The sequence below is a fragment of the Bemisia tabaci genome, chromosome 2 (assembly GCF_918797505.1).
Source record: "Bemisia tabaci chromosome 2, PGI_BMITA_v3".
Lineage (NCBI taxonomy): Eukaryota > Metazoa > Arthropoda > Insecta > Hemiptera > Aleyrodidae > Bemisia > Bemisia tabaci.
This window is the reverse complement of record NC_092794.1, coordinates 78963681-78991424: the sequence shown is the minus strand read 5'-3', so window position 1 is coordinate 78991424 and position 27744 is coordinate 78963681. Positions and strand designations below refer to the sequence as shown.

The 27744-nt window shown below is 38.9% G+C and overlaps 1 protein-coding gene and 1 long non-coding RNA gene across 6 annotated transcripts in view; one reads left to right on the top strand and one right to left on the bottom strand.

Annotated features, from left to right (window-relative positions):
- alph (protein phosphatase alphabet) overlaps nt 1-27744 on the top strand; it is a 75102-nt gene continuing 47358 nt past the window's right edge. For 2 of the 5 annotated variants that reach the window (XM_072296373.1, XM_072296372.1), the window contains exons 1-6: nt 5-168; nt 11199-11540; nt 12048-12334; nt 18227-18468; nt 22204-22321; nt 25243-25345. In XM_072296373.1, coding sequence (XP_072152474.1) covers nt 11257-11540; nt 12048-12334; nt 18227-18468; nt 22204-22321; nt 25243-25345 — 1034 coding nt within the window. In that variant the 5' untranslated portion in view covers nt 5-168; nt 11199-11256. Of the gene's footprint in view, nt 169-803; nt 891-11198; nt 11541-12047; nt 12335-18226; nt 18469-22203; nt 22322-25242; nt 25346-27744 lie in introns of all 5 variants that reach the window. The other 3 variants (XM_072296370.1, XM_072296369.1, XM_072296371.1) reach the window with 3 other exon arrangements.
- On the bottom strand, nt 1661-12109 carry LOC140223892 (uncharacterized). The gene is made up of 2 exons (XR_011899198.1): nt 11992-12109; nt 1661-6190 (listed from the first exon to the last, which is right to left on the bottom strand). It is a non-coding gene; the product is annotated as an uncharacterized lncRNA (long non-coding RNA).

Genomic DNA, 27744 nt, shown 5'->3' with positions numbered 1-27744 from the left:
GTAAACGGGAGTGAAGCTTCTGTTGGTGAAGCCTACATATGCTGTGGTGCGAGTGTCTCCGCCTTGCGCAAGGGAGCTTGTAAATCAAAATGTTTTCCTAGTGATAATAATATGTAGTTGATCTTCCACAATCAGTTGAAATTTCAGTGATTTTCCCAGATACTTCAAGTAAGTAATAAATTCAGTCATTGATCACTGAATTGTAAGCCATCCATTCAATCCATCACGTAGATGTCAATCTCGTGAACGTACCTACTCAATCCATTCCCAAGAGTTGATGTGAGGAAATGAGTTAGCCCTGAGGACACTTTGGTTCTGCTTGCATGATATGCTTTATTTATAGATGAAACATTGTCGTTCTATTCATTACGTACCGTTAGCAATAAATCAGCAGTCCTAACATATAGCTATCCACTTGACCTTACCTTATGATTCATACTTATTTACTCAATGATGGCTTCTAATTTTGGTACAAGTTGAGGTATCTTATGCACCTATAGGTTCATGAAAACCATGAAGTGCAATAACTGCCTAGTTACTGGAGAGGGCAGTTAATATCCTAATTTTTGAGTTCAACCGTTTTGCTACATTCCTCCAATCTCCCTTAATGAATTGAATGATTCTGCTATAATAGCCGAATTCGCCCTACTTGTAAATTACAAATGTTATCGGTGAATAACATGTGCACTGAAGTAGGCGCCATATCCAAAAATTAGCCGCAAGTCCACACTACACTGCTGCAGAGCTTTTTCACTGCTGTCTTGTGCCAAATACTACCTTTCTCTTTCAATTTCTTTCTGTAGAATTTGTTCGTTATTCATTGAGAATGTAACCAAGCAAACATGGAAAAAAGGAGACGTGGGCTATGTCTCTGAACAAGATACTTATAAGTAAGTCTATATTAAGTCCAAGATAAAATTCTTTGACTCTTAATTTTTACAGAAGATCAATCGTAGATTTTTTGAATTATTGCAAATTTTTCAAAAATTGGAGGATCTAATCAGTATAATTTTCCTCATTATTAGTGGAAGGTCCTGCTTCTCAAACTTCATTCTGGGCCTTTCTCTTCTGTCTGTATGGAGCACCCAGATTGGGACAGTTGTATTTATTATTCTAAGGATATTCGAAACGGAGTTGTCACCAACCTTCACTCACAAATAGATGTAGGATAGGCTGGCCGCAATCAGAATTATAATTTAGTTGTATCAATAGGTAATTGACCCAGAATTTAATGTAGAGAGGCTCTGATATATCAAACGGAAATGGAGGCGTAATTTAGCAGTCAGGTGTTTTATGAAGGGGAAGGGGTGGGAGACTCTATCTACCACTTTTATGGGGTCATTATTTTGGACAAAATGGGCTGAGTTTGGACTCAATGGTGTTGGTTTAGGTTAACCCATTGACTTACAATGACGGCTCCCAGCCGTCATCGCAGCGCTGGGCCAGCTCTGCAATGACGGCCCAGAGCCGTCCGCTGATTGATCACGTTATTTCGGCAATTCTCCGGTAGATTGCGTTCTCATCAATGTTTATATGAGTAGTGTGGCCACCCTATGACTTATTGTGTACGGTAATTTCTTGTTTTGTTGCGGTATTTTCATATTACTGTGCGTTTGCACGTAAAATAACCTCAAAATTTTCTGATTTTCGCTGATCTTGCGATTTTTGCGATTTTGACAACTATAAACCACATAAAAAAATCATTGTGTTCAAAGTTTTCACCATTTTTCTCAAACGTTGTATTGTGAATGCTTATTTTGTCAATTTTCACCCTTTGAGAAATAATCTCTGGATTATTTTGAAGTGTTCAAAGTTGCTGATTTTCGCCAAATTAAATCGTAATTCCTGGCCCGGCAGGGTCAAATTAAATCATAAGTCAATGGGTTAAAACTGTCCGGTCTTTCTGGTCTCAATAGTTTAAATCTAAAGTTTTGACGGAAAACTCATCTTAAATACTCAGGAGCCTCCCTTAAACCTTCGAAAGACGCCAAGAGGGCTTTGGGGTCAATGTTCATTCCTGCAATTCCAGGTATTTATCCTACATTGAATAACCAAGAAAAATCCTGTGATGGGTGGTCTGGATCACAAGGTATAAATATCTGAAGAAGTACAGGTATATGTGCGGTCGGAAGAAAGAAAGAAGAAATCAAACTTAAAATCACAGAATCCATTACTGTACATTTCCCGATATTCATATAATAAGTGATAATGATTATTTTTCAGTATTTTATTCCCTGCAGCAAGTGATCCCTTTGCCAATTTTTTAAAAAAAATTTGGGCCTTCCAGAACCCACAAGAAGACAGCTTCTACAGAGGTCTATTTGATTCACATCAAGAAACTTTGGACCACACTCTGTTCAAAATCCTGGTGGGGAACTGCATGACCACCTGTTTCAAGTATTACCTACTGCAACTGTAATCGATTCTCTACTAATAACAGCATACTCTAGATTTCTATTCACTTCAATCTGCTGAAGTTATCCTGGCAGTTTGAAGGCCTCAAGTTGCAAACTGTAATACTCATTAATATTTCTTGAGCTAATTTCTTCAATTGAATCGATGTATGCGAGAATGTCTGATGTCCATTTTTTTGGATTTCGACTTTTTTGGCCCACATCTTCGAGGGCAGGCGCATCTGCGTGTAGACGGATTTGATCTGTTTTGGGGTTTTTCACCCTCATGTAGGAGGCCGAACCTCAAAAGTATTCAAAAACGTCCATTTATAGTCCAGTCATCCTGGATTTTCATGAGGTTTAGAGAGCAGAACTTTTATAGTCCAGTCATTCCGGATTTTCATGTGGTTTAGAGAGCAGAACTTTTTTTCTCACCTGGGTTCTCATCTTCAGAGGGTCCTAAACGAGAATCCAAATTTTCCCCCTCGACAAATTATGGGAACCCCTCCAACCCCCCAGCCCTGTATCGGGGCGAATCTCCCCCATCTCGACACAAAGCGCAAAGACAGGTGTTCAAGGCCTCACAGGAGGAAACCTCAGAATAAAAGATCCGCCGTCGTTACTTCACAGTGCTGGATAAACTGCAGTGGGATGCCTGGATTGGGGTGCCATAGAAAAAAGAGAATAGAAGGGAGTGAACTCGAAATTGAGGGAGAAAAATTTAGAGAATCAAAGGAAAAGGAAAATTGAGCAGAGCTCAGTTTGATGCTGCTCAGACCGCGTACCACTACTTTGCTCTAATTTTGAAGAATTCGGAAACGTTCTTCCAAAATTTACAAGGATTTATTGAACGATAGATTTAGGATGAGATTTGTCTAAATTTTTCCACACATATAGTAGTTCTCACTTATTTTCTAAAATTTCCTGCCCGAAACTCTAGGGAATATACACATGGTAAATATACGTCTCAATAAAATAAACTAAATCGTCTCAAAATGCTAGGGTCTGGGCTTGCCTTATCAGAACCCACAGAAAGGTGCGCCTCAGCCCGGGCACCTCTATTCGTAGTTTCCTCGTAGGAGGGCCCTCTCCTCTATGGCCATGCTCAAGAGGGAGATGCACCTCAGCCCGGGCACCTCGATGTATTTGTCCGAAGCCATAGCGGTCCAAAGTTAGAGAACTTTTTCCATAGGATTTTCAGTGCGCCTACCGCCGAATTTCTCCAACCGCAAATTCCTGCTAAACACGTACGGAAATGCAAACTCACCGCGCTGCATCTCGACCCTCGTACTCGTTTCGTAGCGTAACTGTCTGCTAGATCGGAATGTCTTCTTCGATCTATGGGTCTGATAGGGAGCCCACCAATTTACAAGTTTCAGAAAAAAGCATGTACTCGAGTTCCGTTCATTTTTGTAAGCATACAAAATTTACATCGTTGGCTTTGCCTTGACTTCTTTTATCGATCTGTACAGTTAAAATTAAAATATAATTTTTTTTTAAAATTTCAAAATAATGAAAGATATTTCAAAATGCTTAGAATCGCCGCAGCGCTTCCTATTGGCGCGTCGCGATACTCGTACGGACGCCGAGCGTCAGCTGATTTCTTCCTTGGCTCGCCAGCGCAGGCGCGGCGATGCCAAGCGGGCTCGCTCCTCAGTTTTCTTTTCCGATTATCTATAACGTTAAACTTAAAAACGGGGGAAAAATTTTCCCGTTACAAGCCCTCCTCCTAGAATTTAAAAACGGTCAAAAATAAGTTATTTTCTCTAGTTTTTCGGCTAATATCGCAAAAACCGTCGCTCTTATGACTGGATACATTGATCTTACTTGAAAGCAGATAAAATTGCGGTCATTTTTAACGCGGTCTGTAATTTTTCTCATGAAAATTGTGCTCACTTCAGGGTCCTCAAAAAAATTTTGACACGAGAAAAACGATTTTGACGTAAGATTTTCAAAAAAACCAAAATTTCCAAAATGGCCGCCGGTTAAAGTTTAAAATGGCCGAAAATTGTCACCTCGGTTTATTCCTGATGGATTTGCCTAAAACTTGGAATTTGAGAGTATTTTGGCATAAGATAAACAAATTTGAACTTAGATTTCTAAAAAAATCAATTTTTGGTCATTTTGAACTTTAACCGGCGGCCATTTTGGAAATTTCGGTTTTTTTGAAAATCTAACGTCAAATTCGTTTTTATTGTGTCAAAATTTTTACCACAACCACATACCGATTTTCGCGTAAATCCATCGACAAATAACCGGTGTGAATTTTCGGCCATTTTGAACTTTAACCGGCCGCCATTTTGAAACGGTTTGAGATATTGACTTCGGGTTTGCGCGAAAAGTTTTCTTTTTTTATGCTCTTTCGAACGAGCTATCACAAAGGGGGTCTTCCCATTTGAAAATTAAAAGTTGGGGGCCGTTGCCCCCCAAGGGGGGCCCTCCTGAAAAGTTTAGGGGGGGCAAAAAGTAGCTCCCTTTGACCTAGGAATATCCCCCAAGTTTCAAATCTTTACCTCAATTAGGTAAAAAGTTAGAGGGGGTGGAAGGGACTTTTGGATCACCCTGTATTTGATGGATGGGGATAGGTATCCTAAGAATGCAATCGTGCGAAATTCAAAACACGTTGAAAAATAATGCAGAAAGAACGAAAGAAAATGTGTTCAGATATACTTTTCAATAAAAGTATGTGCCAACCATTTCTCAATAAATTTTTTTAGCCAATAGTAGAAACAAAAATCCATCAGTAGGAATGATGAAAAGTTATCTGGAAGCTGGAGCCATCCAAGCCAGGGGTGCAGAAACTTCCAAGGGTTCCCCTTAAACAAATTTAAGTTCCCCCATTTTATTTATTTATTTATTTTACAGTTGGTACATATCCTCCCTTTAAGGGATCGTACAAGTCGTACAAAGGATTTAAATTAGGCAATGTAAGAACAAAATAAGAAAATGACAGAGCATTATAAGAAAATGACTAAGAGCAAAATAAGAAAATGATTAAGAAGCAATGGATTAAGGCTAGAGATTTGAGAGGTCGTCAACATGGTAGGATGCACTCTCTAAGACAAAAGCCCTAAGTTTGAGAAAGAAGACGCTTATTTCACCCCTCTCAAGTATGTTTCTCATCTCAGAGGGAAGGGCATTAAGTAGCTGAATTGATGCTGTTCTTACATTAGTTTTTAAAATAGAGCACTTGTACTTTTCTGGAGTTATGAAATTATGCCTGGTGTCGTGGCTATGTGAGGGGAATAACTCATTAAGATCAATTACTTTGTTAAATATAGCCTCCTTTAAAGTTTCGTAGATGCACAGGGATGGGAGCGTTAATAGTTTATTTTGTTAGAAGACTTCTTTACTGGGGTAGTTGAGGGGGAGATTAAACAAGATTCTGATTATTTTATTTTGCTTGATAAACGAACTCTCTGAGTGAGAGCTTCTGCCCCAGAGAATGATCCCATATCTCAGATGAGATACCTACAATATGCCCATGATAAAACATTAGCGCCACTTCTCTGGATGTTATCTTGACAAGATTCCTTAAGTCCCATTTATGACTTTGTATTTTACTGATCGTACGATCAATTTGGGTTTTCCAATTGAGATGCTGTTCTAAGTGGACCCCTAAAAATCTTGTTGCGGTACTCAAATCTTGGCAAAGGGATCATTCAATTTAATTTATTGCACTGGCGGATCTGTCAGAGCAGATGGTGTGTAATACAGCGCCTGTGACCTCTCAGCATTTAGCATTAATCCATTCACATGAAACCAATGGCTGACATGATAGAAAGCTCTTTCAGCACCTGCCAACATATCATTTCCAATTAAAACTACTGAGGTGTCGTCAGCAAATAGGTTTGTTCGAAAGTCTGCATATTGAGGCAAGTCATTTATAAAAATATTGAACAAAAGTAGGCCCAATATAGAGCCCTGAGGCACTCCTGATTTTACCATACGAGTTGTAGAGAAGACTTCCTTGGTGCCTGAATTAATTTTTAGTACTTGCTTCCTGTCTGGAAGGTATGACGTCATGAGCTGTATTGCCTGGTTGCTTAGACTGTAGAATTTCAATTTCCTTAATAAAAGCTCATGATCGATAGAGTCAAAAGCCTTAGCAAGGTCAAAGTGCAGACTTAACGCTGGAACTTTTTCTTCGAAGGCTCGAAAGATGCTTCCTAACAGTTTTGAAATGGCATGAACCGTTGACAGGTTTTTTCTAAAACCGAAGTGACTTTCGTTTGAAAGGTTATTGGATTCAAAATATTTATTGAGTCGCAAGTATAAAATTTTTTCATAAATTTTTGCTACTGTAGGAAGGACAGTAATCGGGCGATAGTTGCTCAATAACTTTTTGTCTCCTTTCTTCTTGTAATGTGGCGTTAAAGTACCAACCTTCGTAAAAACAGGAAACGTTCCTTCCCTTATACAGGAATTTATTAAGGTAAGCAGAGGTTGGCCCATTAAGTGAAAGTAGTCCTTAAAAATGAAAGTTGGTATGTCGCCATTTTTGTCATATTTACTGAGTTCTAGCTTATTGATAACTGCTTGGAGTTCATCAATACTGATCTGATTAAACTCAAAGCAAGATGAAACATAGGGATAACATCTATTAAGTATACCAAGGGCTTCAGAGCTGTTTACAGTAAGGGGGCCGTTTGTAGCCAAATTGGCAAAGTACGTATTGAACTCATTCGCAATTTCACCAGGATCAGTTTTCTCTATGCCATGGATCTCTATAGATTTGATTCAGACTCTAGTTCAGCTCTCGTCTCCTCATTAATAATACTACGTATTGTTCTTCCTCTGTTTCTTGAGCTCCTTATTTCATCATCGTTCTCAATTCGTTTTTGCTGATAAAGCCCTTTGAACAGTTTTTTTTCTGCTTTTTTGCTTGCTTTTTTAAATTTAACGTCGCGTCGCCATGTTTGTTTGCAGAGTAGATGAAAATGTTTTTTTTCTTCGAAAAGGTCGTTTACTTTTTTGTTACGACGAATATCCTTATTCCTCTTATTTCTTTTGCCTGGCTTTAGTGGGTAGGTAGCATTTTTCAATGGCATTATATATCTGATTAATAAAATTTTCTAATTTTGATGCAAGATCTCCAGAGAGGTTGGTTAAGATAGAAAATAGATAAACTACCTAGTAGGATGCCTAGGTTAATTTTATTCTCTTATGACCATAAGTTATAGAAGAAAGGAGGGGCTTTGTCTTGATTTGCTAATTTTTTGCAGTTAAGGGCAACAATTTGGCCATAATGATCGGAGAGGCCAAAGTCTTGAGTAATGGCAGTTTTTACGGGAATATCGGTGAAACAGTTGTCAATTAGAGTGACAGAGGATTTTGTGGCTCTAGATGGTTGGTTCTGGAAGTTGGACTCAGCTTTGAAACTTTCGAGCAAATTAAGAAATGCCATAGTTTAAAAGTCTTTACCGTCTAGCAGATCATTATTGAAATCACCTGATACAATGTAAAGCTGTTTTTTATCAAATTGTGTAGAGAGAAGGGCTTCCATTCAGTCCAGAAAAGTTTGGAAGGCATCGCCTTCCGCAGATGGGCGATAAACTGATACAAAATGAATTGGTTTTTTCAAGCTAACCTCCCTAATTCGTTCTACTGCTACAGCGCTGATCTCAATGGTTGATTCTATGGAGAGCGAGCCTAGCGTTTTACATTGGGTGTGGATAGCTCTTCTTGTAGTGTAAATGGTGCCTCTCCTCCGTTTTTTATGGACCTAATAAATGAGTTGGCCACTAGGTATACATCTATTGGCATAATGGAGCTCATTTTGAACCAAGATTCAGTTATGAGAATAATATCTGTAAGATTCGTACATTTGTCTAGTTCTAATTTAAAGATATGTTTTTTCTTACTATTACATAGACTTCTGATGTTGAGATTTAGTGCCGATATGTGAAATTTACTTTTAATAACGTCATGCTTGTCTTGTTTGAAGAAATTATCATCCGCCAAATTTGTTGTAGTTCTGTCAGATTTTCTAAGTTTGAAGAAAAGTTATCTCCAAGGGTATTCTCTAGAATATTTAAGCTACAAACCTCATTGGAAATTATATTTCTTATTTCTAATTTACCTGAATAGCTTAAATGAAGACCTTGTTTTGTGTAACAATTTCTACTGAGATGATTAATGTCTAAAAGTTTTACATGGTTATATTTCTCATCTATGTGATGTAGGAGCTTATCAAAACATTCTTTAAACCTTATGTGGTCAGGGCCAGGAATGTCATATCTGTCGAATAGCTTAAAAAAGTAAGTGCAGTCTTGTATGTTTTGTTTTTTGACTAAGTCGGCCCATTTCAAAAGATAGTTCATGTATCGTCCTATTTCTATCCACACTTTTGGATGTAATGTCACATGTTCCTCCAATTACAATTATCATATCGTTTTTAGTATAATGTTTTGACAGATGTCCAAAATATTTAACAACACTATTGAATTTTGCATTTGATCTACAAATAGATGTAAGTAAGTTCAATAACACTAAGTCTATCTATTATCATGTTAGCAATACCTCCTCCATTAGAGTCTGCTACTAGTAAAATTTTTCTTTTCTTTTCCTCATTCACATTTAAATGTTTCGGGGGCGGGGATGATTATTCTGCGTGTCATTTCTATTTGAGTCATTTGTATCTACGATGTGAGTTCTTTGTTGTTTTCTCATGAGGTCTTTTAATCGAATATTAACTAGTTTTAATTCATTTAATTTATCTTTTACAATATTAAAGTCAGTTTTTTGATCCTCATAAGCTTTCTCAGTTTCCTTCACTCTCTCCAGTAGTGTTTCTTTTTCATTTTTCAACATTAACAGTAATTTATTTCAACTAGATAATTTTTCATGTAGCTTATCCTTATGGGTCATTTTGATTTCAGTTAGCTACATTTCTATTTTTTCATCTTTACTTCTCAAATCGCCTTTTAACTTTACCACTTCTTTGTTTAAATACTCAATCTCTTTCCTCATTTTTAATTTTGAATTTGTCAGAGTACTATTTTCATTTTTAATGTCTGTAATTTCTTTGATCAACGCGTCGCGTTGACATGTCAGTTCACATATGCGGTCACTTTTCTCCGGTTCCAAGTGGAATTCATCTTGAGCGCGCAGTTTTAATTTTTCGCAGAATTTTGCCGGACACATAAAGTAACGCGGTCCACAGTTGGGTTCCCTCAAAGTAGCGTACTCAACAGTCAAGTTCCCCCTAAACCCTATAAAAATAAAACCTCCTAAGGTTCCCCCAATTTTTTCGTCCTCACATGGGTTCCCCCACTTTTCTCGTCCTCACATGGGTTCCCCCATTTCACGCGAACGGCCGGTCGCGTGTTGAGGAAGTTTCTGCACCCCTGATCCAAGCATTGGAATAAGCAGGCCCCTTGTTCGCTTATGATTGGTTAGGAAACTTCACAAATACTGACTCCTACCAATCACAACGTAAAAAATTCCTGCTCCAGACGTAATTTTAAATATATTTTCTGCAAATGTGAAAAAGGATGTCAGGCAGCTTGTGCTCGCAGAAAAAGTGGCCTACGATGTGCAATAATATGAACTAAGACGCTGATGACTAGGACATTTCCTCATTTACCGAGGAAGAAACTGATATCACAAAACCAGAGGAAAATATTAAGCCAGTTAATTCAGTCTCGGTATGCTCTGTGGACAAGCTTTATAGGTACACGAAATTGTAGTAGTTTGAATCTATTTTCATTCGAAAGGATATACTTACCTTAAAGAATAGCTGAAAACATATTCATGGGTCATTTTCGGCTGCAGCGGCAATAATTTAGTGGAGTCAACTTTACCTGTTGCCTGAGAAAAAATATTTTCCCTCCTTTCTGACGCAAAACAATCGGATTAGTATTTCATGCGTTACATGGGTGGAAAGGAGCCTTTGTCCGGAAAAACCTCGATATTAGGAACATAGTAGAAACTTTAATAGCCATGCAATACATGGTTTCTCGTGTAATTTTAGCTGCTGAATCCGAAAATGACCTTAGCTTTTCTCCACCATGCACAGATTTTCCGGAAAATTGATTTTTCTCTGGAAAAGCTCGATTTTTAAAGAAAATCCTGATTTTTCCGAGAAAAATCGACCTGACCCAGCATAACGAAGGTCCTTTTTGGACTTAGCGCTAAAAACTACCATGGCACAATCATATTTTAACTCGTGTTGACCAGTGTTACTTTAGTTCTCTGGTCACTACCTACCAAAATAGCGTAGTTTATAAAGAGTGTATTTATGTTGGAACGTTAAGGGAGGGGGATGGGGGGCTTAAGGTGGAGGATGGGGTGCATTTTAGGTTATTTATTGCCTATTTATTAATAAATTTATCAATTAGAACTCTCCATGAAACCTGAGAAAATTTTCCAAAATTGATGAAAAAATGCAAAAATCAGCCAAATTTTGCAATTTTGAGGGTCTGTCGGGACCTCTAAATGTTGACCAATTGCGAAATTGTTCCACAACGTTTGTTTTTACGTTATTTGAAACTTTTGGCGGGGTTCCTTGTCAATTTTGAAATTCATCATTTCAATCTATCGTATAAGCTGCACCCTAGTGCTGCCTTTCACTCTGTAAGGAGCGAGGCAAGCGGCTAATTTAGTATCAATCTGTTTTTTCTTGTCGCAGTGAAATCATTCCAAAATCACTATTTTCAGTACCTAGGTGAAAACGAGAGTCTTTTCATGCTTTAACACGTACTTCATCTACATTTTAGTCTATCTCATGTTACTAAGAATTGCATCACTCAGATTTTTTTTTTTTTTTTTTTTTTTTTTTTTTTTTTTTTTTTTTTTTTTCAGATCAAAATGAGAGAACGCTAATACAGAGCTTCAAACCTCTGTAAATACTATATGAATAATGGGAGCATTTTTAGAAAAACCGAAAACGGAGAAGCACAATGAGCATGGGTGTGGCAACGGTTTGTGCTATGGTGTGGCCAGTATGCAAGGGTGGAGGGTTGAAATGGAAGATGCCCACTGTGCAATAACTGGATTGGGAGAAGATCTCAAAGAATGGTCCTTTTTTGCTGTTTTTGATGGTCATGCAGGAGCCAAAGTGTCAGCTCATTGTGCTGAACATCTTCTTGACTGCATTGTAACTAATGAAGAGTTCAAAAACTCTGATTTCATCAAAGGAATTAGGTAATACTTTTTTTGTCTCTTTTTTAATTATTTACTCACATTTTTAGTCAAATTGCTCATCTTTAGTGTTTGGAATAGAGGTCGCTCTTTTTTTCTACTTTCTTTTCACTCTTCTTGGAAATGAAGACTTTTTCCTGTTCTGTACAATGATGTTCCAAAGCAAGTGCTCCTCTTCAGGCATGATTGTGGCAGAGGAACAAAAAATGTTGTTCTATCTCAAATCCGTGGAATCGATCCGTGAGTGAAGTAATTCTAGGTCGCGGCTCAGAAGCGAAGATTTCAAACCGTCAGTGTAAACTTATTGTTAGTCAAACCTTTTAATTTGTAATTTATAAACTTCTCGACAAACCTTCCCATTTCATCCAGCGTATCATGTTGGAACATGAAATATTATGTAAAATTTCATCGTACTTAAAGGTGGGAATTGAATCAAAAGTAAATCTACAATTACCTAAGACAGAAAATAATCCATCCGTCATATAATGCCCTCTTGTTTGTCCTCCGCAGGGCTGGTTTTTTAGACTTGGACGCTCGTATGCGACACTTACCAGGACTTGCCAGTGGAGAGGACAAATCTGGTTCCACAGCTGTTTGCGCCTTAATTTCTCCCAAGCAGATTTATATTGCCAACTGCGGAGATTCTAGAGCTGTTCTCTATAGTGGTGGTGAAGCCACATTTTCGACTCGGGATCACAAACCTGTTCTGCCTGCAGAGAAAGAAAGAATTATCAATGCTGGCGGCAGTGTCATGATTCAGCGTGTCAATGGCTCTCTAGCTGTCTCCAGAGCCTTGGGTAGGTTATATTAATTAACATTTGTATCAAAGGGAACTAAATTGCCCTCCTGTTTAAAGCACAAAGCTATCTAAAATTACCAGAGGCAAAGGGAGGATACACTACCGTGCTATGCCTTTTGCCTTACATTATAATCCTCAAGTTTTCAAAACTCCATGCGAGCATCAATAGCATGCTTTTCCTTTAACATTAATCAGCCCAAAATGAGATGTTCAGGGGAGCAAACTCCCCTTACTTGGAGTTTCAGGACCCAAGGTCTTTGAAAAAAAGATATCAAAGTGGTTACACCTTCAAATTATGCCGAATAAACTCACCCTTTCCTTCTTATAAGCTCTAAGCATTATAAAAACCATGAAATTACTCTAAAGTTGAATATTTAGGGGCCAAAATCCATTAAGTTGGGGGCAGACCCTCCTACATTTTAAGGGATTCTTTTTTAGAGAAGCCAGGTCTGCAATTTGAATAAAATTCAACCAGATTCACTGTGGAAACTCTTCCCAATAGCTGTAAAAATCAGCAGAAATTGAGTTACTGGGTACTGAAAGGGCTTTTCTCAGTGGCGGTTTCAGAATATTCACTCTCAATTTAAAGTTAAGAGAAAAAACACCTCCAAGTAATTTTTCTAAAATGTTTGATTTAGAGCATGTGAAAGCATTAAGATTATTCAGTTAAAGTTTTAACACATTACATACCTGTGTTTTGATCATAATGGATGAAACATTAGCAGAAATCCTGAAACACCGCATCCAAGAAGTGTTTTAGCTGCGCCAAGCGTGTCCATTATGGAATTAAGTATACATCCATTAAGTATTTTTGTACCTAAAACTTCTTTTACAGGGTCCTCAGACTGAAGTTTAAAGAGATGTCTGGGAAGTCACATCAGAAATATATACAAAATTCAACCAGATCAACCGTGTCCACCCTCTCAATAGTTGTAAGGATCAATAAAACTAATGAAATGAGCCGAAAGTGGGGTATTGAAGGAGTCAAAATCCCCCTTCCCCCTTGTTTGGATTTTTGGATCCAAGTTCCAGGCGACTTTTCACAAGGGTGGTCAGACCTGTATAAAAATTAATGCTCAGCAACATCAACTGACCCCACTTTTTCAACTAAGAGCTACTCAGAAAATAGATAATTCTTGGAGGAAGGGAGAGAGGGGGGGGGGGGTCTTTACCTCTGTTGCAGGAGAAGAGGGGCGGGGGGGGAGAGGGATTCAGGGCTGAGTTCTGTAATGCTAGACTAGGAGCATGGTGATAATTTTTAGTGTATTTTCGACGAAAATACACTATTGCATTTTCCCATGATTTTGGATCCAGACCTGAGACTCCGTGGAGAGCACCGATCTTGGGTCGTAGATCACGAAAATACGAGGGTCATCCAAAAAGAAAGTTTCCCTACCTTGTATCTTCCGAACGAAAAGAGATAAACCAAATCGGTAAAAAGTCACATATTAAGCATACTCTAAGCTTTAAAACAAGCTCAAGTTTTTGAAAATCGGTCAAGGGGTTCGCAAGTAAACTTATTTTTACTGAGACAACCTCCTGTCGCCGCGTGCCCACCTCCGGGGTCAGGATGCGCGGAGAGTCGATTATAGAAGACTCGAGTTATCGCCTCTATACATCACGTCAACAAGAAATATTAAAGTTTTCATTGAGTAACTACCTTACTAGTAGTTACCTTACTTTTTGACGTAGTCTCCACATCTTCTTTGACATTTTTGGTATCATCACAGCAGCTTCTTGACGCCCTTCGCGTGGAAGATCTCGTCTTGGCTCCGAAACTAGTCATTGACAGCGATCTGCACTCCCAAATCAGTTGCTTTAGGAAAATTTTCCCCCAATCCTTCAAACTCTCGTACTTTAGCTTCATGTGACTTTCATTTGTTCCCGAGCGGAAAAACTTCCACGATGGAAGCGATTTTCAACCGATTCAGAGGTAAAGATCGCTGTCAATGACTGGTTTCAGAGTCAAGGCGAAAGCTTCAACGCGGAAGGCATCAAGAAGCTGCTATGATGATACCAGAAATATCAAAAAAGATGTGGAGACTATGTCAAAACGTAAGGTAAGGCTTACTTAATGAAAACATTAAAATTCCTTGTTGATGTGATATATAGAGGCGATAACCCGAGTCTTCTATAATCGACTCCCCGCGCATCCTGACCCCGGAGGTGGGCACGCGGCGACAGGAGGTTGTCTCAGTAAAAATAAGTTTACTCGCGAATCCCTTGACCGATTTTCAAAAACTTGAGCTTGTTTTAAAGCTTAGAGTATGCCTAATATGTGACTTTTTACCGATTTGATTTATCTCTTTTCGTTCGGAAGATACAAGGTAGGGAAACTTACTTTTTGGATGACCCTCGTATATGCCATTCTTATATATATATATATATATCACAATAAAATTTGGGATAAAAGCTGAAACATTTGTAAAATATCGGACGTTTCGGGGCGAAACACCAACCCCTCCCTCAGCGGCTGAAACAAAAAAAATAAAGCTAAAAATCTAAGCATTGGCGAGATGGGGAGGAGGTAGCTTTTTAGATTTTTAGCTTTATTTTTTTGTTTTAGCCGCTGAGGAAGGGGTTGGTGTTTCGCCCCAAAACGTCCGGTATTTTACATATGTTTCAAACATACGCACGTACGTGCGTGCGTACGTACGTACGCACGTGTACGTACGTACATACATACATACATACGTACATACGTACATACGTACATACATACATACATACATACACACATACATACATGCATACATTATGTTTTTTTGACGATCTCTCCTCATCTACGGTGTTAATGGCTTCAATGTTAAAGCACCAAATAAATGTATTTACCAACCAACCATACCTACATACGTACACACGTGCGTACGTATGTATGTACGTATGGTTGGTTGGTTGGTAAATACATTTATTACGTATGTACGTATGTATGTATGTATGCACGTACGTACGTACGTACGCACGTATGTATGTATTTCCGCCTTTTTAAGATTTTTCGATTTTTGAGTAGTTATATCTTTCTTACATTGAAAGATATTTTGACCAATTGTTTTGCATTTAGTGGAGACTCATTACCACTACTGTTCTGCGAAAAAATATTGAAATTTGAGGCAATAGATTTTAAGGGGTGGGGCTCGAAGGTGGGAGGAGGTCAAATCTTGTCCACTCGATAACTCGAGTTAAAATGAATATTTTTAGCTGAAATTTTTATGGGTGGTACTTCTCCCCTAGGACTGGTTTGGTATTGAATTTGAGTTAAATCGGCCGAGCCGTTTAAAAATGGCGAGCTTTGAAAGTTATAGGCGGGGGGTGCGCGGCATGAAGGGAGCCGGCCGGAGCAGGGCCGCTCAGTGGGTCAGAGGGAGAAAGTTTTTGGACAAGCTAATTGTCGCACAGTGGGTCGGTGGAAGAATTTTCCGGACAAAGTGTTCGTCGCACGCAGTGGGTCAGGGGATGGAAGATTTTGGACAAACTGCGTCGCACAGTGGGTCAGGGCAGGGGAAGCAAGTTTTTGGACGAACTGTTCGTCGCACAGCGCACTATGGTCCCAATCCGCTCGGGAGCGCTCAAAAATCGATGTTTACGAAATTGGACGACATTTTTTTTTCAAGTCAAAATTGATAAATATAGTATCTACGGGTCATAAACTACACGTAGTATACCTCAAAAAAATTTCTAGTCACTTTGAAAGTGTCACAAACTGTGCAAATAGTCGGATACGTATTTTCTGACCCGTGAAGTGGCTATTTCTAACAAAGCGTTCGGAGCCTCTCCTGAATCATGAAATGGTCTCTCAGAATTCTTGCTTATACCATCTTGTAGAGGACTCCAAGAGGATTGTAACGCACTAATTACAATTTTTCTCCGAGGCATTCTGACACATCCCACACAAGGTAGAAGTTGGATACCTATTTTTCATAAAAAAATGCCGATTTTTCCCACGAACTTTCATTTTAAAAAAAAGTCACCAAAGGTCACCTAATGAGACACCTTTAGGGAGCTTCTACACATCCGTGGGAAGCTACAGTAGAAATATTTCGTGCTTTGGTTTGCTTTTTCTCGAGAAATCGAATTTACTAGGTCTCTAAGTCGGTGGGTAAAATAACGGTATTTAGCAAGTTTAGCCATCGATCAATCTGTAGTCGTCTTAAACTTTTTTGAGGCATGCGACACCTCCAAAAACGTGCTTAAGTAGTCTCTATGAATCCTTAAGAAGGATTTTAAACCAAAAATTGTTGGTTCTTCTTGCTTTTTGGACGAATTTTGAATCTTTTTCGTACCTGAGTGTTTCTTTCAAAATACTGTTTTACAACCCTGGAAAGCCCCTCGAAAAATATTCTGAGACATTTGGCACCTCCAGAGAACTTTTAAGTCGTTTCTGCAGATCCTTAGAAAGGCAACCGAACCAAAAATAATTGCTTCCGCCTGCTTTTTTGACCAAATTTGAATTTTTTACGTGACTACGTGTTTGTCCCAGGAAAACTCAATTGTTTGCCCCGAAAAACACCTATAGTTGCAGGCTTAACACGTGCTAAGCACTTTTGCATCTACAGAGACGCACTTATATGGCTTCTATGAATCTTTTTGAGGTTGACCGTTTCGAAAAAAATTTGGTTCCCCCTACTTTTTGAGATTTTTGGGGAAGTTTTCCGTTCCACAGTTTTATCTTTAAAAACGCTCTTTTCAATCCTAGAAAGTACCTATTGGTGTAAAATTTCTTACTCTCCGAATATTTATCCATTGTTGATTGAATTTTTCTTAACGTGACAATATTGCACCCCCGCTCTTCAACATTGTTATGTACCCGATTTGCGTTTCCCGTCAAATCAACGTAAAGAAAAGTCTTCTCTGAAGCATTATTTCGACATTTTTAAAATACAAATGAATTTTAGATCTATTTCATTTTTTTCAGTTCAGTTTTCCTTAAAAAAAAAAAAAAAAAAAAAAAAAAAAAAAAAAAAAAAAAAATTGGGGGGGGGTGTCAAAAAATCAAAACATTCTTAATTTTAAATGAACTGTACATGTATGTGCAATGAACGCATGGTTTTCATCCAATCTAAGCAAGTATAACAAGCCAATCGTATGGTAGTTTGTGATTTTTGTGAAAAAATGACAGTAACTTTTGCAAATGATTTTTTAGGGAAAAGCGGAGGTCGAATTCGGATTCAGCGCATCAAAATCATGAGGAAAACACATCTTTAATGTATTTATACTCAAACGGAGAGCCGCTATGATTTTTGATCACTGAAAAGTGAATTGGGACCATAGTGCAGCGGCCCAAGGAAAGGAAATATCTGGAAAAAGACTATCCATTATACAATGGCTTACAGACGTACGATTCTAGGACTACACTAATCCCACCTCGGGAAATACACTTTCTTCCCGCGGTGGATGCGCGGGACACTTAAAAAGAAGAAAAAACTAGATGCGCAGAAAACTGTGAAAATACGCGCGCGAAGCGCGCGTCCTGGGGAGATTTGGGGGGGGGGGGAAACCCGCCTCCCCCCTCAAAACCGGGGCGGAGCGAAGCGGAGCATTGGTTTTTTGATAATCAAATATGAAAAAATCAACGCGAGAGGCAATTCTTTATCTGTCAGTCATCATTAAACGCCGTTTAGAGAGAAGGGGTCAAACTAAGCATCACTTGATTTTTAAAAAGGTGTAGACCTGTGTCAACGAAAGGAAAGGGGAATAATAAAATCTGATTTTCAGCAGTATATGTTTTACTAAGAGCCTCAAGATAAGAGTATTGTCCTTAGAGATGTCATCTATTGCAGAGCACGTGTTTGATGTTAAGTGGACGGCTCCAGGAAGAAGCCATGTAATATGGTCAAATTTTAATTTTCTTTCTTTATCACTCTACTCACTTAGTTTTTTATTTCATTTTCAGGTGACTATGAGTACAAAAATGTGGAAGGAAGAGGGCCTTGTGAACAGCTAGTCTCGCCTGAACCTGAGGTGTTCGTCAGAGATAGAGATGATAAAAAAGATGAGTTTTTAGTGTTAGCATGTGATGGTGTTTGGGATGTGATGTCAAATGAAGATCTCTGTTCTTATATCAATTCACGCCTCTTACTTACAGAAGATCTCGAATTGATTTGCAACAAGGTCATTGATACATGTTTATATAAAGTAAGTTCATGAGTGTAACTAACAAATTAATTGGAAACTTTTTATCTTGAACATATTTTGAAAAATTATTATCAATAACAGTTCTAGTTCCAAGAAGTTGATTTCGAGTTATATATTTTTGTCTTTGAACATAGCATTGACCCTATCTTTTGGATGCTATGTGCACTAGGGTATCTCAAATTTGAACCATACAAAACATTTTCTCGGATCATCGATGTTCGCTGGTTTTATTACGTGTCATTATGTTAAAAATTTAATATTCCCAAATTTGATTGAAATCGGATGATTTTTAGTGCTGCCGCAACGCGATTTTAATCGCGACGAAAATGATGAAGACTCTTCTTTTTAGCGTTTTGGCCGCAACATTTAAAGGCAGTTAGCAGTAATTACAGGCATCAAATTATTTTTCATTGTGACTTTGCATAATCTACTTACAAGTAATAATGTTTGTTTTGACATTGGAAACCTAAAATTTTTACTTTGAACCCCTTTAAATCAGCGAATAACTCGATTTTTCCATTTGTAGCAACAAGTCGAGGACTTGTATGAAGGCATAGAGTACATAGAGTCGTAATGTAAATGGGAGAGCGGGCGCCATGTTCTGCTCGACGAGTTCCGAGCCCGGTGTGCGCCGAGTTCGGGTCACTTTTTCGATATATGTTCGATCCAAAATGGCGGTGTGGAATACGTGGTGATTCCTATCTTCTTTGTTTACATTCGATGGCCGGGTACCCGTGTATCACGAACAATCGATTATGTATCGAAAAAGTGACACGGCGTCACACAGGAGTCTCGGAATTCGGGACCTGGAAAATGCTTAAAAGTGGTGCCAACTCACCCCACTTACACTACGACTCTACATACTCTATGTATGAAGGTTAGGGAAAAAATTAACTATAACCTGATTTTTGGCATAGTGGGTCCTTACGACCCCCAGAGTCCCCCCAGATTCCCAGAACAGTCCTCATTATTAGCGTGACCGGTTTGGAATGGGGGGGGGAGGGTTAGTGCTCCAAAATTGCTTCGCCAGCCAAAACCCAAGAACGATTGGTCGCAGCTCTATGAATAGCACCATTTACTGAATCCTTGTAATATTTTGGAGCAATATGCCTCTTTACTGTTTTCCTGCAGCCCCTGGTACCCCCCCACTCCTCCTCAAAATTGCAAAAATATCATTTCAAGGCATATTTTTGACAATAATTCTGCAGGGAAAGTTGATCAGAGCCTGTTCAGCGATAAATGCCGCTTCCTAATTCACGTCACTCTGAGCTGTTGGTACGATTTAATGTCAGCTCATTGACAATATTTTGGCGCCGAAGTCCATGAGGGGCGGGGAGAACCCCCGTACATTAATAGATAATACTAGCCGTTCTGGGCGCGCTTCGCGCGCCCGTCACGCCTAGCCGGGGGCTACGCCCCCTGGACCCCCGGTCACTCGCTGCGCGAGTGACATTCGGCTCGCTTCGCGAGCCGATTTTGTAGTAGTTGCAAATTTTTTATCACTATATTTTGAAGATTTCATAGAAAACATTATGAAATTCTCATTCCACAATTAACTTGTAGAATAATAATGGCAGGGCAAGAAATAGACTATATCTTATGGACGGTTCCCACTTAGTAAAAACAGCCAACACCACGAGAAGGTGAGGAACCATTGTTAGCCACTTTTTTTACTTTTCTGAAAAAATTTACTGAAATTTTAGTTGCGTCCCATAAAAGGAAACACGGAGAAAAAAATTTTGTGCATGGAACCCGAAGCTGAGATCATATGGATCTCTGAAGTTTTCGGATCACGCATCCGAAAAGTTAAGGTCCATCTGCCGAAGTTCGGGTCAGACAATTGAAGTAGTTCGGTATATACCGAAGGTTTCAGGTCACACATCTGAAGTACTCGGTGCATACCGAAGTGTTTCAGATTTCTGACCCGAATTTCGGCAGCTGGACCTCAAGTTTTAAGAGATTCATATGATCTCAACGTCGGGTCCCATGCACGAAGTTTTTTCTCCGTGTGAGTATTAATATAAATTTCAACACAGTCAAACACAGTAGAGAACCAAGGAAATCACAGTAGAACAGAGAAAAAATACCGTCGAATAAATAAAGAAAACTATTATCGAAGAAATTCTAATTATTTGGAAAGTAATTCGCTGGCGTAGGTAATCAATGCGTAGCTGCGTAGGAGCATGAGCGAGATTTATCATCAACTGACCGCTGGCCGGTAGGTACCTGGGTGGGCGAGCGACAATACGAAGCGGTGGCATATGGTTCGATTGACAGAGGAGTGGGGAACGGTCAGACGTAGGGAAAGGTTCAGGCTGAACCGTTCAGCATAGCGCAGCGTCAGTCACCGGGTGGGGAAGAGAGTCCGGGAGGGGACACTTCCCCTCGAGTGAAATAGAAAAAGGCAGAATCCTTCGAAGTTTATATTAATGATAATCGTGAAGAAGGGGCATTTAACCTTGTTTCTCAAACTGATCATGCAGACTTGAATCTCTACGAAAATAATTTAGGATTCAAAGCCGAGGCTAATGAAAAAAAACCGAAGAGTGGGGGAAGGGGGTTGTCACCTGCAAAGTGAAGCTAACCCCCCCCCCCCCCACTTGTCAAGAATGCCTTTAGCAATACGTAATGCAAGTAAAACAGTGAGCGTTGATTATGAAAGAAGGAAATAATGGAGTATAATTTTGGTCTTAATTATTTTAACTTGGACCCGTTTCTAAAATGTTTGGAGGAGCTGGCCGAAGGGTTGATCGACTTACAAGAATTTGTTGCGTAAAAAGATCTCGGTTCCAAGTCAAAGTATTTAAGACCAAAATTATACCCCATTATTTCCTTCTATCATAATCTATGCTCAATGTTTTACTCCCATTACGTATTGCTAAAGGCATTCTTGACGAGGGGGGGGGGGGGGTTAGCTTCACTTTGCAGGTGACAACCCCCTTCCCCCGCCCTTGGTTTTTTTTTTTCATTAGCCTCGGCTTTGAATCCTAAATTATTTATGTAGATTCAAGTCTGTATGATCAGTTTGAGAAACACGGTTAAATACCCCTTCTAGGTTCTAGTTAGGTTTGCAATGTCAAAACAAAAATTATTACTTATAAGTAGACTATGCAAAGTCACGATAAAAAATAATTTGATGCCTGTACTTGCTGCTAACTGCCTTTAAATGTTGCAACCAAAACGCTAAAAAGATGAGTCTTCAAAATTTTCGTCGCGACTAAAAATGCGTTGCGGCAGCACTAAGAATCATCCGATATCACTCAAATTTGGGGATATTAAATGTTTAACATTATGATACAATAAAACCATCGAGCATCGATGATCCGAGAAAATGTTTTGTATGGTTCAAAGGGACACCTTAATGTGCACCATATTGAAGTTGGTGGCGGTCAGCCTGTCATGCAGCTTGTTGTCTTTGGTGCTTTGAACAAAATGCCACGGCAAACTCAATTTTCAATTCCTCATCCCATAGCCTGTTATGGATGATAAGTCATCATTCGTGTTCAAAAATTTATTTAAGTCTGTGAGTTAGATGCAAGTGTCATGATGCAGTGATGCATATCAATTTGGATGAGTGTCAACTTTTGATCAGGAGTCAATTATAATAGAAGACAAAAATTTCATTTCCCTACCCTTCCATTTTACAGTATTGTGAGTTGAATTTTCATTAAGTATGTGTAATGTGTATGCTCCAGAAGATATCTTCCAACGTGTCTCTTTGTTGATCTGTTTCAGGGAAGTCGTGACAATATGAGCATAGTTCTTGTCACTTTTCCTGGTGCCCAAAAACCTTCTAGTGAAGCCATTAAACAAGAAATAGAATTAGAAGCATACATAGAAAGGAGAATTGCAGGTTAGGTTCCTTATCATTCCTTGCCTTTCCTTGTATTATTTTTTTCCTAGGGTATCCTAACATCCATCTAGGTGTCGAAGTTTCCTTGAGGTAACAGAGCATTTCGTATCTGAAGTTGAATGCATCATTGCTGCTTAATATTTTCAGACACTTTTATTTAAAGCTCCTCTCTATTCCTTAGTTGCACTCTTAATATGCACAAATATTCACATGGAAGTAGAGATCTCCCGAAAAGGAGATCGTCAAAATACTTTTGTAAAACCACTGAGTGTCTCAAAATACATGCTGAAAAAATGGGCCTTTTTTGAAATTCAATTTCTTTCTCACATACTGGTTTTTGTCTAAAGAGGCTAAGTTCGCTAAAACATTTTGAGAACCTACTTGAAAGAGTGCAAAATCATACAAAAAATTAGATCAACATGAAATGCCCAAGAGTTGGATTTTACCACAGAAATGCGGTGCATTGAAGCTGGCCCTCCGGGGCGGAAAAATTCATGTACTGCAAAGTTGAACCTTTAACACTGGTTCTGACACTTACTTTCCAAGGATTGCTTGTCTTAGTCTCCCTTTCCAGCTAAAATCCCTCTCAATCTGCGGTAAAGGGGAATTTACCTTGCAACCATGCAACCAACGATCCAACATACATGCCAAAATGTAAAGTTTTAGTGCATTCCTCCAAATTCAAACAGAGCTTAGTAATGCTGTGATCTACAGCCACTTTAAGACTTCCAGAGTGGTTTTACTAAAAATTTTGGGTATCATTTTTATTGGAAATTCCGCGAAGTTTAATGTTTAGGATGACATTATTCGGCGGTACGGTGCCGTCGGATAAAACGTTATTCAGCGGTACGATACCGTCGAATAAAATGTCATTCGGTGGTACGGTACCCTGACCAGAAAATCTTCTACAGGGTGTACCAAAAGTCCGTCCCACCCCTGCTAACTTTTGAACGAATTGAGCTAGGGTAATGAAACTTTGGGAATGTTCCTATCTCAAAGGGGACCATCTTTTGAGGGGGTCAAAATTTTGGGCCCCCCTCAGGGGAGGCGCGGGGGGCCCCCAACTTTTTAATTTCAAATGGCAACCCCTATCTTGTGATACATCATTCGAAAGAGCATAAAAAACTAAGAATTTTGGCGCAAACCGCAGATCAATATCTTAATTTTTGACCGAGTTATGATAGGTCAAAGGTCAAATTTGACCTATTTTCAAAAAATCATAACTCCGGTTCAAATTATCGTAATGAAAAAAATATAACGGGAAAATCTACCAAATTGTGTCCGCTTTTAAGTAAAAATTGCAGAAATCACATCGCTGTAATTTTAAGGGGGGGCTCGGACCCCCAAATACGTCAAATCAAAGGTCATTCAATTTTCCCGCAAAAAAAGGCAATTTCCCCTAGATTTGCCTCCACATTATCTCAGTAAGGTCAAAATTAGTTCAACATTACGTTGGCAAGTCCCCAAATTTCGGGAAAAGTTTAAAAAAAACGAAATTTAAGGTGATTAAATTTGACCGTTTAAATTTCGTTTTTTTTTAACTTTTCCCGAAAATTGGGGACTTGCCAACGTAATGTTGAACTAATTTTGACCTTACTGAGATAATGTGGAGGCAAATCTAGGGGAAATTGCCTTTTTTTGCGGGAAAATTGAATGACCTTTGATTTGACGTATTTGGGGGTCCGAGCCCCCCCCTAAAATTACAGCGATGTGATTTCTGCAATTTTTACTTAAAAGCGGACACAATTTGGTAGATTTTCCCGTTATATTTTTTTCATTACGATAATTTGAACCGGAGTTATGATTTTTTGAAAATAGGTCAAATTTGACCTTTGACCTATCATAACTCGGTCAAAAATTAAGATATTGATCTGCGGTTTGCGCCAAAATTCTTAGTTTTTTATGCTCTTTCGAATGATGTATCACAAGATAGGGGTTGCAATTTGAAATTAAAAAGTTGGGGGCCCCCCGCGCCCCCCCCTGAGGGGGGCCCAAAATTTTGACCCCCTCAAAAGATGGTCCCCTTTGAGATATGAACATTCCCAAAGTTTCGTTACCCTAGCTCAATTCGTTCAAAAGTTAGCAGGGGTGGGACGGACTTTTGGTACACCCTGTATGTATCGCCAGGGTACCTTTACCGGATAACTTTATGACCGCTAGCGGAAAAATTTTCTACCGCTAAGGTGCCTTTACCGTATGTCTTTTTAACCGCTAACCGGCAAATTTCCTACTGGTAAGATGCTTTCACCAGATGAGCGTGCAAACGACATCCACAGCAATCCATTGGTATTATCTCGAGAAATTATGTAAACAAGGAAATCTTGGACGCGCAAAAATCAATGACCCCCCAGTACTCGCGTCAGAAACCAGCTTTGTGTTTTTGGGCTACCATAAAAATTTTGCACCGTTTCCATAATGAGTCATGTTTTTGTCAAGTTATTGACTGTATGTAATAGCAATACAATATTTATAAGTTTGTTAAGTGTATGTATCTGCAGAAGTGCGTGCAGAGAACAGTTAAAATTTATGTGAACATTGAAGCACTGAATTACCAGACATTTTTCAGTTATTTATGAGTTCATTTTTAAGTTTTTTTTAGAGGATTGGAGGGAGAGGGGGGGGGTTGAGGGTACAGGAGAATCTTAGGGACTTTTCTCTTGATATGCTAGGAACCCCTATGGATGACCTGGACACAATAAACTGTATGTGTAATTTCTTTTTGTCTAAATTATAATTTTACATTTCTACATTGGTTGTATCGAATTCACTGAAGAAAGATGAACACCGAGGCTTCATTCATAGGTAGCCTTTCGGAGCATTGCTGTATTTGGCCAATGCCTTCTCTTAGAAAATTTGCTCAGTATCATTTTTTACAACATTGTTTCTCCACTCTAATCTCTGCAAATTTTTGTTTTTAATAGATATTGTTACTAGAGAAAAAGGTATGGACTTCTATGAAATGCTTAACACATTGGCTGAGGAAGATATTCCTGGTTTGCCGCCTGGTGGTGGACTCAGTGCAAAGTAAGTGTATCCTATGCTGTGTATTATATATTTATTCATCCACTTACTTACAGTTTTTATGAACCTTAGTCTATTCACAAAAATGAAATATACAAGGGTCATCTCAAAAGTATGTATAATAGTACCATACCTTTTTAACGGTTCCATGAAAACAAAATGGTAAAAAGGGTTTTGTGTGTTATACTCTCAGCTTTCTAATAAGCTACAGAAATTTAAATTTGGCTTTGTAGAACGCCTAAAAAGTTTACTTTTTAGAAGCCACCTCCACCCCGAGCGGGTCCAAAATTTCACGCCTCCGATTCGGCCACAATTTCTAAATTGAAAGTAATTGAAAGAGAGGTAAAATAGAAGGTAAGAAAAGTGGTACTTTTGAAAATCCTTACCACATAGGATCCTCCTATACCTTTGCATTTCTGGTATCGTTAAGTCAGTCTTCTAGTCCTTGCTACACGGAACTCCTCATCTTGACTCTGCAACTAACTATTGACCACATTTCAGATATCTTCATCTGTTTTGAAGTTCTGGCTGCCAAGATGAGACTTAAGTTTTGGGAAAAGGTGAAAATCACTTGGTGCAAGATCTGGTGAGTAAGGCAGATGTAAGAAAATTTTCTGTTTGAATTTTTCAAGCAAAGCTTGAGGGTGATTTCACGATAACAGGAATAGTTAAAATGTGAAATACCTTAAAAATAAAAGTGCACCAATTTTAACAGGATTTCATTACCTCATTTTAAAGGTATTGAACCTCCTTTTTCCAGCTTTGGCACGCTCTATTTTGATTCAGTGCAAAGTTAAAGTGATTGATAAACAAGCCATTGAATCAGGTATCAGCGCTTCCCGCGGGACTGCTGGAGGTCCACGCAAACATGGCGGCCCTGCCATATTGTGTCGGTTACGTAACAGACGCAGCGTAACCGACACTTGAAAATGTGAGATAAAAGATGATACAAAAGATGAAACTTGGCAATTCTTGAGTTATGAGGTGGAATTGATGCTGCCTTAAAAGTTTTCTAAACTTTGGAGACTTCCTTTTAGTTTAATAATATTAAATTGAGGTTTTTGCGTAGTGAGGAATTAGTGCTACACACCTACAAATCACTGGTTTTCATAATAATTAAAGTTTTCATTGTAAAAAAAACTGACTTATCAGTAATGGTTTTGTCGAGAGGACTTCAGCGAACAATTTGATGGCAATTTTGAGACTCCTGACTCCGTCTGGCGAGATAAACACTGCACTCAATACAACTGCAAAAATTTGTTGCCAAATGTGGCGACACCTCTTTCTAATGACTTTTCTCGCTCAATAATAAACATTTCAGTTCAAACTGGCAATTTTCTTGAACATTAGAGTCTCTTTTCAGCAAATATTGCCAAAGAGTTCATGATCAGTACTGATTTGTTACCGCAAATTGCTCTTTTGCTTCAAAATCGGGGTTGGCGACGCGTAACCGACCGGACATTTTCGGCCTTTAAAGTCTCATATTATGAAATATGATAATAATTTATCATATTTTTTAGCGTGGATAGTTTCAGGGACATCATTCCTATTGATTTATTCATTTGGTTTTCAATCGTTTTGCCCTATATCGTTCATAACCCACGGCGACACGACTATTCCTCTTATCGTGAAATCACCCTTGAATAGTCGCAGCACAATGAGGTCCGGCATTATCGTGCATCAACATAACTTGGTTGGTCAGAAGTTCTGAACACTTCTTCTGGATACAGGTTTTGAGCTTCAAGAGAGTTTCACAGTACCGTTCTGCATTTACCGTCTGCCCACGCGGTAAATACTCGACCAACAACAAACAATCCCTTTGCATCCCATGAAACAGTGGCCATAATTTTTCCAGCGGAGGATCCTCGTTTTGCACATTGAAATGTCAAATGCACTGATTTAGGAGCGTGAAATTTTGAACCCACTTGGAGTCAGGGCCGGATTTACCTATAGGGCACTGGGGCACTTGCCCATAGCGGCAAATTTTGAGGGGCGGCAAATTTTGGCACTGGATTAGTTGAAAGTTAAAGCGAGAAAAAAGGAAAAATGGAGACAGAGACGGAGCGAAGTGAAAAGATGAGCGGCAAAATGTATGAAGGAAGGGAGTTGACGCTTGACGGGAGCGGCAAAGCTGCCGCCCCTTAGGTCCGGCCTTGAGCGCTAGGATGATCGTTCGTTGGAGTGATACTAAACAACACGGCAATTTTAAACATCGAGGCAGACTTGATAATCAATTTAGACAATGATGTTCTGGTTGACAGCTTTGCTAAACTGAAAACCCGGAGAAAAACTTTTTGACCGGATCTTCCGAAAATACATTGCAACTAATACATTGAGCTACACTAGCTTCAACTTTGTCTCCAAATTTTATTTTTGTCTCATCCATCCATTCCATTTTATAT